A 13,502-nucleotide genomic window follows, 5' to 3' on the forward strand; every position below is an offset into this window, starting at 1 on the left:
AGAAAGAGCCAATCATCGATCAATAAATGATTCATGTGCTTATTACAAAATAAAACATATGAAAAGTGGGCGTGGGTAACCAGGGAACTTATTTTAACTTAATGACATAAACATCTGGCCTGTTCTCAGGTGTGACACATCATGACCCTCACAGTGGGACAACTCTGCCCTCTGCAGGCAGAGAGCTGTAACTACAGCAGCAAACCAACAGGTTGGAAACCTGCAGCAGGTTTCCACAAAACAAAGAAATACAGGAGATTCATCATCACTGGGTACTGATCATGGCGGCACAGGAACACGCTCCAGGAGCCGGGCGCTGCCACAGCAGCCAAACCCGAGACGCTCCTGTGGGACTTCCAGACGGATGAACTGGTGATGGCTCACCAACCCGACGTGGTGGCAGTGGACACGAACGCCGCAGTGATAGATGTAGCTACGCCGAGTGACGGCAACATCGGGAAGAAGAAGAAGACGAGGAGCCTTTCCATTTCTGATTGTTCTTTATTCTAAAGTGAAAAATAAAATTGTTCTCATAATTTAGGGTGTGAATTATTGTCAGGAGATGTGAGGAGAAAGGAGAAGACGTGGAGATTTCAGTCGTTTTATTCAAAAACACACAGCAACACGATCAGAACACAGGAATAAAAAAATAAAATTACGGAGGAGGAGGAGCATCGCTCCGGCTTCACGCTTCCAAACTCAACACCACAGATCAGGGCCAAACGGACGACAGCACAAACCTACAGAGACCAGTTCACTTCTATTTACACAGGGATCCGTGGGGGTGGGACGGGAGGCCGCAGACCCAACAGGTGACAGGTGACGGGGGCGGGGTTAAAACAGTAACAGTCAATTTAAAAGAATGAAGGAAAAAAGCTTAGGGGAGGAGCCAACTACAAGATCCAGAGTGCACTGCTTTGGAGTCATCCAATCAGAGAGCAGAGAGGAGGGCAACTCTGGATCCATGTTTGGAGCAATCAGCTGTTGAGAATCATGGGTAGTGTAGTGTCTGGACTCACAGGCTCAGGAGAACTGGGTTGAGTGGGAGGAGCTCCGCCTTCCAGCTGATCAATAATCAATAGAGGAGAGACAGGAACACGCCACATTTTCCAGGCAGACAGTCTGACAGCGCTATAGTCTGGTTCCAGATACCAGCCCACCAATCAGCTGACAGCCTGCCGCTGCAGGTCACTTCCTGTATATTTTTATTTTTTGCAGATACAAACTGAACGAAAAACAAAGGAAACAGCTGACTCGCTTCAGATCAATAAAGTCAAATAAAAACACTCGATTGACTATCCGACCGATCGATAGCTTAAAACAGATCAATGACAGAACATCGTGACCGCGCCCCGAACGAGGGTTTCAGAGAATTTAGGAATTTTGAACTGATCAGCTGGGTCCAAGATGCGAGCGTGTGTTAAGTAACATCAGCGATCAACAGATTACAGACGGAGACGGCGCCACCCATCACACCCCGAGACATGTGGTGATTTAAAACCCTCCCCCAAAAACCAAAAACGCGTTAAAGGGTGTGGCTGCGTGATGACATCACCAGTGGCGTGTGGGGCTCGTACAGCGAGCAGACTGGAAAATGAAATGTTTTCAGACCCTGATTGATTTCCCCTAGCCACCGCTGATGACATCATCACTGTGACAAACACCAATCATGTAGCGCGTTCCTTGGATTGTTAAATATTCGTATCACAGGGGTGAGGAACGGTGTGTCGCTGCCCCCTGCTGTCTGTGTGATGAGCAGCAGGCCGGTGCTGAGGATGAGGAGGTGATGAAGCTGGAGCAGACAGAGGAGCTGCTGAGGTGTTCCTATTTTTTTTGTCCTTCATGGTTTTCCTGAATTTCATATTTGTGCGTGACATGTCTGAGGGAACGCGGTGCATTTCTAAGCTCTGTTATTGACTTCCTGCTGATCAGCTGACCGGCGGAGGAGTGACATCACCGCGGTGAAGGACAGCGATGAGCCTGATCTCAGCTTCCTGTTTGTCTGGAGCTCCAAAACCACGTCCTGCTGGGGTCAGGTGGAGGTGGGGAGGGGCGGGGGGAGGAGGGGTGTCAGACGATATAGTGTGCAAAGGTGGTTGGACTACTCGTCGTCGTCATCTTCACCTTCGTCGTCGGCGTCTCTCTTCCTCTTCTCGCCCTGAACAGCGGCGCCGTCCTCATCTGAGGAAATCAGAGCAGCCATCAATCACCTGATCAATAATCAGTAATCATTGATCAATAACACGGTGAGACTGAGGAGGAAGCGACCCTGACAGAAGGAACTACAATGAAAATAAAAGTGTAAAGAACTCCTTCAGAATAAAACTCTGAAGACTTTTCAAAAAAAGTTTAGTTTCTGATGAGCTCAAGTGTTTTTTTCCTAATCAAGTTGATCAAAATTCATTTTCCATCGAGAGCAGAGCAGAAAGCATTTTTACCACCAGGTGGCGCTGCACTGAATGGGTTTCATTAAACACATCAATCACATGACGGCGAAACTTGCAATGACATGTCATCATTGGGTAACTAGGCAGGTCGCCAGGGAAACATGGCCTAAGCGTGCAGTTTAAATGCCATGATGTGATCATTACTGTAACACAGACATCGACTGTGAAGTCGCCGTGACAACAGCCACAGCCTCACAGTCACAGAGGCTGTGGCTGTTAAAAAACAACAACAAAACACAAAACAAAAAGAAAAAACCCTCCAATCAAGTTTCAGCGACACAAACCTCCATCCTCTTCTTCTTCCTCGTCCTCTTCGTCCTCCTCGACGTAGTCTCCATCGTCCTCTTCATCCTTAAAACACATTTAAAACATGTTAAACTCAACTCTGAGCACGCCGTGAGGCAGGCTCCTCCTCCTCTGCTCTCTGTTTACCTTCATTATAAATGAGGTTGTAAGTCATGACCGCTCACCTGGATTCCCTCCTTCATCAGGTACGACAGGCCGACCTCGTCTCCCTCAGAGCCTTCTTCATCCTCTTCATCGTCTTCATCATCATCATCATCATCATCATCATCTCCGGGTGGGCCGGCTTCATCATCCTCATCTAGAACAAAATATTCTAACATCAGAAACAGGACGTTTGTCCTCCCCATGGACCACTTCCTGTCCTTAATCTGAATCAGTCGGCTGAAGGCGACCAGCAGATTTACGGCTTAACGAAGTCCTGCACACAAAAAACACCTAGACGACACCCCCCCGCCCATTAATCTGATCTGGGTGGGTCAGAGAAGCTCAGCATTAGCGGCTCACCGTTCTCTGCCTCGGAGTCGGGCACCTCGTTGTCTTCCTCGTCAAACCCATCCAGGTAGGTGAGCTGAGGCAGCAGCTCGAAGACGCCATCTCTGTAGTCATCCAGTGCCGTGACCTCACAGCTGTACAGGTCCAGGCTCTTCAGGTTCTTCAGGTTTTGCTGGACAAGAACAAAGCAGAGGAATCCTCAAAAACACGGAGAGCAACGCCCGATTCCCCGACTTTAATCTGCGGCTACGTTTCAGGGTCTCTCATCGACAGGTTCAGGTGTTTTGATCGGCCTAACAAGCTTAACGAGCGGACGTACCAAAGGCTCGATGGTGCTCAGATCCTTGATCTTGTTCCCGCTCAGGTTCAGGTAGGTGAGGCTGGGACATTTCTCAGCCAGCGCATCCAGACCCCCCGAGATGGTGTTATCGCTCACCTCCAACTGAAACACAGGAAATGCATCATCAGGCACGCTGAGAGGAGGAAGCAGCACACAGACGGCAACAGCCACTCAGCTCGTTACTTCAGATCTTTTCTCATCTATCGACTCTGTAGAAGTACTACAGTAGGACAGAGTGCAGCAGTACTTCAAATATTTGAATTCATCTCAAAAAGTATGAAAGTTTGTTTCCACCACTGAAAAACAAAGGAAGCCAAACTTAACCCCAAATTCTGAGTTGAAATTTCAAGTTAGTACTGCCAATCAGCATCCAGCTCCGTGGATGACATCATTTCCTTATTATCCGGATGCAGATGGATGATGTGTGTATGCGCCATATTTCTAAATTTTGAGTTGTTTTCCTGTGGCAGAAACAAGCTTACATATAAAAGTGGAATATCGTTCATCTTTTCAGTGTGTGTTTCAGCGCTGGGGTCAAAGGTCATAAGACACATTCAGAAGGCACATCCAATCAGAGGTCACATGTGATGTTCAATACGTGTCCTTTAACACATCACTGCACACACGCCGATTCTGACTGTGCTGTGTTCAGGTGCGTCACACCTGCAGGTGAACTGACCTTGCGTAGTTTGGGCAGTGAGGGCAGTTTGGAGAGCGAGCTGAGGCCGACGTTCACCATGCTGAGGATCTCCAGCCCAGTGTAATCGTCCGTGAGTCCTTCCACCTCACCATCGCTGGAGCGACAGTTATCCACCACCAGCTCCGCCACCTGAGCGCCACCGCATCACGTGACAAAGAGATTAAAATTTACACCAGACTACACATTAGGGCTGGGCGATATGGCCTAAAATCCATATCACGGTATAATTTGAAGCATGTGCGGTAACGATATATATCGCGATATATTCTTTTCTTCTGTATAACGTATTTTACACACAATAAGGCGCACTTAAAATCCTTCAATTTTCTCAAAAATCGACAGTGTGCCTTATGTATGAATTCTGGTTGTGCTTACTGACCTCGAACCAATTTTATGTGGTACACGGCGCTCAAAAATCTGTCAAAAATGTTTTAGTACGACTTTGGCAAACTAGGAAGCCGCACCGCTTGATGGGTTGTCGGAGCGTTACGGCTGCCGTAGTCAGGAGCCTTGCGGAGTAATCTGGGTCCTAAACTCCGTCCGGTTCAGGTCCCAAAGTCAAACGATCACTGCGACATCACTGAGAGTTAAAAACTGTCTAAATTCTTTCATCTTTAATAAAATGATCAGCGTTGCTGCTTTACCAGGTGTAACAATTAAGTTTAACATCCAGGCATCCATGAAAACAGAATTTATTACATTTAATGGAGTTAGCAGGAAGTTAGCGGAAGTTAGCTCGCTAGTTTCACTAGTTACATAAATATGACATAGCATGTCCTGACTGAGAGATTTCTGAAAAAATTCAAACGTACAGCTAGTGCTGGGCGATATGACGATATATATCATGTGAACGATAGAAAAGTGTCTATCGTGCCATTTATCTTCTATCGTTTCTAACCCAAATTTTATAAATTATTACATAAAATATATAATTAACCCTTTACAACCGGTCGGAGCAGGCACGCTCCGTTTTGCCTAACTATTTTTAAATCCTTGTAGAACTGGAACCACGTGAGGCAGCGCAATAATTTTTTTTGCATGTGAAACCGGAGGAGTTGTACTTACATCTTATGACATTAGCTTGCCCTAGGTCACGGTTTTCTTCCACATATAGCTTTGCAAAAATTGCATAAGAAGCACTTGCAGCAACAAAAACATAATATTCCAGAAACACGTTTTGCCGATGTTCATTACACGTCCTACGTTGGCATATACGTCAACGCGAACTATCTCATGTCCGCCATTACCTGCCCGAAACCGGAAGTGACGTCATTTTCGCGAAAGGGCCTTATAAGCCTATGTTGGTATTTTTAAAAGTCATGTTTGACTTTATGCTTTTCTGTATCGTTTCTGGGATGCTTAGAACTCATATTACACTGTTGGAAATAGTGTAATATAGTGTAATAGTGTAATATGAGATATGAGATAAATAGTTATATCTCAAAAATAAAACTATGAAGACACTCAAAATAAATTTCTCATGGTTGGAAACTATTTTGTGCAACTTTTTTGTATTTACAGTTTTGAGGAATACACCTCTGAAATTTTTCTAACTAGAAATATATGTAAAAAACCCAAAAACGATTATCAATTTTTTTGTAGTTTATTGCACATAATTCTTTTGCAATTTATGTAGTTACTATGGACTTAATGCATACATATTATTAAAATTTGAGCTATAACGGTTGTATTGATGTATAGCAACTTGAAATGCTCCCACAAATGGCACTACAGCATGTAAAAACATAAAGATAAGCTCTGGCGGACTTGGTTCTATGGTAGATCTTAAAGGGTTAAATAGTCTGTGGCAAATATATTAGTGTTGTCTTCTCACTATACATGCTCTTAACTTCATGGAAGAGAAAATAAAGTATAAAAAAAATTAGGGCTGTTCGATATAACGATATATATCGGATGACGATAGAAAAACGTCTATCGTTTCATTTTACGCTATCGTTTGTTTCGTGGTGTCGCAAAATAAACTGTTTACGGCAATATTTTTTCATTATTTTGATGGTCACTGTAGTGGCTATATTAATTTCCTAAAGTTCTCTCTTTCTCTTATATTTAATATAACCACACTACAGACGGACAAGCGCTTGTTGTTATGCGTTGTCGTTAGCAACAACGACGGTAAAACCACCTCGTGTCCGCTTGTTTATTTTCCACATAAACCTTTCACAATAAAGCTCAAGATCCTGTTGAGACTTTTCAAAATAAACTGAATCACGTGAAAGATGCAGAGTATTTACGGATGAGAAGCAAAAAAAGAGCCGTCAGGTGCTAAAAAATAAACCTTAGACTCAAACGTTAGAACAGGCTTTTCCCGCAGCACGCCGTGTAATAAATACTCACAAAGAAAACGGCGGCCGTTACAACCTATGTCTAAAAATGTATCGTTTCATGCATCAGTTAAAACACTGGACTCCAGGTACGCGACGCCCAGCTGGAAACACTTCACGCAAGTCGAGCTGCCCGACATTCACAGAATTTACAGAAAATGTTACATTTTTGTGATTTATATCGTTATCGGACGATAGATGTCTTAATATCGGGATATGAGATTTTGGTCATATCGCACAGCCCTAAAAATAATGATATTTTTTGCAAACAAACTCCGTCTTGTGGTTTGCGACATGGTGCTGCTGTACGTGCACCCGGATTTGCGACATACTTTACGGTAAGTCAAAACAAAGACTGCACCCTCGGCACTTGCTATTTACAGACTGCGTACTTTCCAGATGAGCACAGGTCAGGTGGTATATCATGATATATATCGTTATCGTAATATAAAATAATTCATATCGTGATAAATATTTTTTCCATATCGCCCAGCACTACGTACAGCTCTGCTATCACTTCCAACATAAATGAAGACAGAAAACTAAACAGCAGTGATGTTTGTAGGGTTACTGAAGTTGGGCTAGGTGGAATATATAATGATGTGCTACGTGATCGCTAGCAAAACAGCTACGTTAGATTAACATTAGCACGGTAAAGTTGAAGGATGGCAGCTAACTTTTTTCCACTCGATAAAAGTTAACGTGAGGGTTCCTGATGGTTAGGGACAAATGCAATCCCATGGCAGGATGCTGTAAACGGACCAAACTTCAGTCAGGAGAACTGAGATAATCCATCCACAATACGAGGTTAGTCATTAACCCTCATAATGTCCTCCCGATTTCCATACAGCTGTTGTCCTCAGGGGTCAAAAATGTCCCCACTTCATTTGAGTGTTTTTTAAAGTATAAATTATAAATTGTCAATCAATTCAGTGTTACATCTTAGTTTTACTTAAGACCAACACATTAACACAAAATTTACCCAACATTACACATTTTAGGGCCACCAGACCTTGTTTACAAAAAATACACCCTGTTTTTTAAGCGGAAATAAAACAAGAAAATAAAATATTTAATTGTTTAGATAATTTTGACTATCTGACTAACTACAGAGTGCTGTATGCTGAACTTTAGTGAAAAATTTGTTTTTGAACCATTTAACATTTTTAAATGGCAGCACATAATCACACCTGTTGTCCTCAGGGGTCAAAAATGTCCCCACTTCATTTGACTGTTTTTAAAATATAAATTATAAATTGTCAATCAATTCAGTGTTACACCTTAGTTTTACTTAAGACCAACACATTAACACAAAATTTACCCAACATTACACATTTAAGGGCCACCAGACCTTGTTTACATAAAGTACACTGTGTTTTTGAGCAAAAATAAAATGAGACAATGTAATATTTAATTTTTTAGATAATTTTGACTATCTGACTAACTACAGAGTGCTGTATGTTGAACTTTAGTGAGAAAGTTTTTTTTGAAGTGTTTATAATTTTTAAATGGCAGCACATAATCACACCTGTTGTCCTCAGGGGTCAAAAATGTCCCCACTTCATTTGAGTGTGTTTTTAAAGTATAAATTATAAATTGTCAATCAATTCAGTGTTACACCTTAGTTTTACTTAAGACCAACACATTAACACAAAATTTACCCAACATTACACATTTAAGGGCCACCAGACCTTGTTTACATAAAGTACACTGTGTTTTTGAGCTAAAATAAAATCAGACAATGAAATATTTAATTGTTTAGATAATTTTGACTATCTGACTAACTAAAGAATGCTGTATGTTGAACTTTAGTGAAAAAAATTTTTTTGAACCATTTACATTTTTTTTTAATGGCAGCACATAATCACACCTGTGGTCCTCAGGGGTCAAAAATGTCCCCACTTCATTTGACTGTTTTAAAATATAAAGTATACTTTGTCAATCAATTCAATGTTACGTCTTAGTTTTACTTAAGACCAACACATTAACACAAAATTTACCCAACATTTTACATTTTAGGGCCACCAGACCTTGTTTACATAAAATACACTGTGTTTTCGAAAGTGGAAACAAAACAAGAAAATAAAATATTTAAAAGTTCAGATAATTTTGACTATCTGACTAACTACAGAGTGCTCTATGTTGAACTTTAGTGAAAAGTTTTTTTTTGAACCATTTATAATTTTTAAATGGCAGCACATAATCACACCTGTGGTCCTCAGGGGTCAAAAATGTCCCCATTTGGTTTGATTGATACTTAATTACTTTGAAGTGGATTTTTCCCCACTTTTAATTAAAACTTAATTCAAACATTCTGACACATTTTTTTATTCCATTTCAAATTTAAGTCTGTTAAAAACCTCATAAAATGAATTTTTTCTTTGTTTTCGGGTAAAAATAAATCAAATCATCAGTTATTGTGATTATCGTTTCACAACCAGAGTCAGTTGCTTTAGCAGATGATCACAGACGGTATATGTCAAAGTTAATTTAGAAAGCTGTTTTAAACTACTTCAAGTTTTTACTGGCAGCAAATAATCACATCTGTTGTCCTCTGCGCTCAAAATGACCCTGTTTGCTTTGACTGTTTATAAAGCCATAAGTATAAAATATCATCCATCTCTGTGTTTCAAGGTTTTATTCAACTTTATTCCAACTCATTACCTGACAGTTTTCTATATTTTGGCATGGTAGGACACCAGGGCATGGGTCTGAGTGAAGGCAAACTTTCATGTCCATATTTGACACAAGTGCAGGAGGAAGCTCAGGTTTATTCCTCTGCACTGGTCCCATCATGGACAGCTTTCTTTTCTGCAGTTGCAGGCAAGGGTCATATACAGTAAACAAGTTGTTACAGATGATTGTTTTCTTTTGAAACCTGCAATGTTAGGGACAACTCGCGTGTCCTGACTGCAGGCCAGACGCTTGCCATCGGTACACTAGCATGTTCCATGTACAGCTGGACCTGGCATGACATACTGCCATGTTTTTATCTCATAGGTTTACTTGGGATGTTCTGTTGGAATGGACAGAGTCCTCTGAACGGGACTTTGTGCTCATACAGTCACATCAGTATCAGGATCTTACATCACAGCAGGAGAAACACCCACTTGTTCCATACACCTCAAATGGGAGCGCGTTTGTGTCATGAACGACAGGGCTCGCAAAATCGCTAGCCCAACGTCGCGGAGCTAGTGATATCTCCAGTCGGGCGATCATATAGCCCCGACGGGCGGGCCCTGCACGATGATCATCTATTGTGTCTTTATCAAGAAATTATATCCTTTTTGCGCTTCTATGATTAATCTTGTGTCACCTTTAAAACTGCTCTACCAGACTCAGGATGTCATAAACTGTCCGTAGTGACTCCACCGGATGTAGAATCAACATACCCACATAAGACTACAGCTGCATTCGATCCATTTTTTTCCCCTCTTGTTGTCCCTCCTTGTTCGTCATTGAGTTAGCTGTAGAGCAGCTCATCTGCTAATTGGATGGTTGTTGGTTCAGTCTCTGTGTGCTCTAGTCTGGAGTTCTTACCAAGGTGTCCTTGGGCAAGTTACTGAACCCCAACTTGGTCTCTGATGCATCCATTGGCATGTGAACGTTAAAAAGCAGAATACAAGCAGAACACACTGTGTATAATGCGTTCAGTGCTCGAGTAGAAAAGCCAATGAAGGAGTATGGGACCTGGCATATGTGCTTGGACTGTGATAGATTATCTTTCTCTGTGGCACATGAGAGAGTCATGCATCGTCTGTCATTGGGATGTTAGAAGACCAGATCAATGTCTCCTCACATTACTGCAAATATTCCTCCGTCTCAGCTGACTCCTCTTTCCTGCTTGATTCTTTGTCTTCATCATAATTGAAATGGATGATGTGCAGTCCTCTGACACATCTTCTATTCCAGTTTCACATTCTGAAAACTCAAGAAACTTCAAGAAGCCCAGTCACTTTCTTTCCAAGTTCCTCAGACTACAATGCCCTGGATGCCCAAGAACCTACTTGAACATAGTTCAGATTCTTCATCACTTTTCTTCACTTCATAGCCTTCTTCCACTTCTGCAGGTGGGTGATGTGCTTTTTCAGAGAAAGGGTAGCATGTGCTCTAAATATTGACAATATTTTCTATATCTTCTAACCCTGGATCTTCCTGAACATTGATTCTTCCTCCTCATTATACTAGAGGACAATATGTGCTTTGTCCTACTGGTCATTGCTTTGCACAACATGGTAAAAAAAAAAGTATGCTCATCAAAGTATGCAAATCTCTAGTGCAATGGAGGCTTGTGAGCATACTTTCTGTGTATGTATTATTGTAGGGTCGACCTTACAATACGAAGCACTTTGATGCGACTGTTGTTTTGATTTGGCGCAGTATAAATAACATTTTATTGAATATAGAGCACCTGCCTCCTCATTGTGCTGCCTGTTGTTGTTGTTGTTGTTGTGGTTGTTATGACCAGTGCTTGACCCCAAACATCAGTGATCCAAGATCAAAGATGTTTGATAGCAGTATGTTGTGAAAATACGGCCTTTTGCAACACTTTGTACTTTGGGGTCATTTTTGTCCACGAGGACAACAGGTGTTATAAAATTGAATAAAAACCCCATAAATAAATCAAATTACTTAAAACTTATTCCAATCATGCATAGTATAGTAATGAATAACTTCTGTTATTTTCAGACCATTTGATGAATAAAAAACATATTTTTGATAGCAAAAGATTTCTGTAGAGGACAAAAATGACCCGTGGACAACACAAGGGTTAATATACTGCAACAACATGGGAATAGAGCAGTTGTTAGGGAATTCAGCATTAATGAATCAATGGTAGGGAAGTGGAGGAAGCGCAGTTTTTGGCTTTCCCCATATTCCAAAAGTGCTTTGTCTCTTTGCTGTTACTGTTGTTTGCAGCCGCTGCGATGCTTTCGACCAAAACAGCGCATGTTGATACTGTTTATACCACCCACCCCTACTACACATCACACATATTCAAACTTTCAGCTTGCATGTGTCACACTCACACACCTGTTGCCACCTGGTGGCGTACACACAGACTGCAGTCTGTGACCGTAAAATATAATGTTTTAAATAAACCATCTTCCAGCGCTTCAGCATTTAAAAACTACTGTAGCCCGCAAGGGGCGGGGGGGGGGTCAGTCTCCTGGGTGCTACACACTCACACATCTCCCTGCCCACAGTTACAGGTGTGCACCCAACTTCATACACAGTGGGCGGGGCTCCTCAGCTGTGGAGCCATTTTACACTACCCACATTCAAGACGGACCCAGAACAGGTCGCGCTTGAAAATGAGACCTCGTGTCTCAATGAGATTTACCTGTATAAAGGTGAAATAAAAATAACAAAGAACACACATAAAGCTTCACCAGCCCTGGGTTTGAGCATGCGCGGGTCATCATGACTTATATGTTTTGATAACGACAACAATAACAGATCCAGCAGGGTGCTTGCACAGTGAGTGTTTGGGGGGGAACCATGCATGTGCAGGACAGGTAAGCAGGTATGGCCGTTCTCAGGTACATGAATAACCACGTGGTTTAACGCTGGAAATGCCGAGGAGCTCATCAGGAGGAGGCATCTGGTAAACCCGGGTTTCAGAGGTTTCTGTGGAGTCTTCAGAAAACTAAACGAGTGTCACTTTCGGTCGGAGCTCTTCGCCCGGGCCAGCACTCCACCTCTCCCGCTGGATCTCATCCATATAGCTGTTAGTGTGTGACCGGAAAACCGGCGCTCAGCTTCACCGTTACTATCACCGACATGAGAGCACACCTCACCCACCAAAACTGTTCGTGCGGCAGTGTGAGAAACTTTTTAAAAACCCTCTCCGTAGTTTAAATCCGCCTCCCACCGAACCTCGCGTAGTTTTTGTGAAATTTAAGCGCGCGGCATTCGTGCGCCTGAAAACACAGCAAGGAGGGCGGGAACAGCAGACTGAACAACAACTCTTTAAACTCCGATTTATTGTGAACAACGTACCGTTTTCAGACAGCGCCTGGGTCGAACTGACCCGTGGCGACACGGAAACTGTGGAGAGCCTTTAAAGATGTTATAATAGAAAAATGACTTGACTTAGAACTATATGAGCTTAAACGCTGAAATGAAAATAGTCCGGCTGCAAACGCCATCACAGCACGACCATCGCGGATCAGTAACTCTCTAACAGTAAAGGTTAAAATGGGAGCCTGCTCGGCCGAGCGGTCACCCCGGGGCGTTCAAACAAATGCAGCCGAACCCAGCCACAGTCCGCGACTACATTTTCTCGGTACCGCCGAGGACCAGCGGCGGCTCTCGGCGCGCTCCCCCGGCCGCGGTTCTGTTATGAGGGCTGGGCGCTCGGGAGGTTAGCCTGTTAGCCCGTGTGCTAGCTGCGGGAGGCTCGCGCGAGGCTGCCCCGCGAGAAGTGAGCGCGGGAGAGGGATCGAGCCTGCACGCCGCGGGCTCCTCCAGGACCGAGCGGAGTTTCCTCCATGTTGGAGCCACAAACATGTCGCGTCTTATCGTTCAAAAACACCGACAGAAGATCAGTCCGCGGGTTGGGAAAAGTCGACGGCCGCCCACGCTGAATGTTATCAGCATCGTCATGGCTTCACACGGCATCCTTCACCAGTTTTTTCACGAAATAAATAAATTAAAGTGTTGTAGTTACTTGCCTCGGCTGGATTTCTGTTCCTCAGCTCCAGACTAATCCTCTTCTTCATCTCCATGTCGAAGCCCGAACAGAGGGCGAAAAAACAAAGTATAACAAAGGAAAAGTGAAAATAAAATGCGCGTCAGTGAAACACTCCTTCTTCTACGGACACAAGGCGACAACTAAACCTCCATGTTCGCTGTTGCCGGTCCTCCACTGT

The 13,502-nt window shown here is 43.0% G+C and overlaps 1 protein-coding gene across 1 annotated transcript; it reads right to left on the reverse strand.

Annotated features, from left to right (window-relative positions):
• Nucleotides 1-587: 587 nt before the first annotated feature.
• On the reverse strand, nucleotides 588-13,502 carry LOC116327743 (acidic leucine-rich nuclear phosphoprotein 32 family member E). Its single transcript, XM_031749396.2, has 7 exons — nucleotides 13,305-13,502; nucleotides 4,265-4,414; nucleotides 3,565-3,687; nucleotides 3,258-3,417; nucleotides 2,918-3,051; nucleotides 2,732-2,798; nucleotides 588-2,181 (listed from the first exon to the last, which is right to left on the reverse strand). The coding sequence occupies exons 1-7, from the start codon at nucleotides 13,356-13,358 to the stop codon at nucleotides 2,102-2,104; spliced, it is 768 nt and encodes a 255-aa protein (XP_031605256.1). The 5' UTR covers nucleotides 13,359-13,502; the 3' UTR covers nucleotides 588-2,101.

The sequence above is a fragment of the Oreochromis aureus genome, linkage group 11 (genome assembly GCF_013358895.1).
Source record: "Oreochromis aureus strain Israel breed Guangdong linkage group 11, ZZ_aureus, whole genome shotgun sequence".
NCBI lineage: Eukaryota > Metazoa > Chordata > Actinopteri > Cichliformes > Cichlidae > Oreochromis > Oreochromis aureus.

Excerpts from the sequence above, each read along its gene's own strand:
- LOC116327743 (XM_031749396.2), bottom strand. The coding sequence starts at position 13,358 with ATGGAGATGAAGAAGAGGATTAGTCTGGAGCTGAGGAACAGAAATCCA. Across the intron at positions 4,415-13,304 it reads GGAACAGAAATCCAGCCGAG|GTGGCGGAGCTGGTGGTGGA; the intron begins GCAAGTAACTAC and ends GGTGGCGCTCAG. Across the intron at positions 3,688-4,264 it reads CACTGCCCAAACTACGCAAG|TTGGAGGTGAGCGATAACAC; the intron begins GTCAGTTCACCT and ends CCTGTGTTTCAG.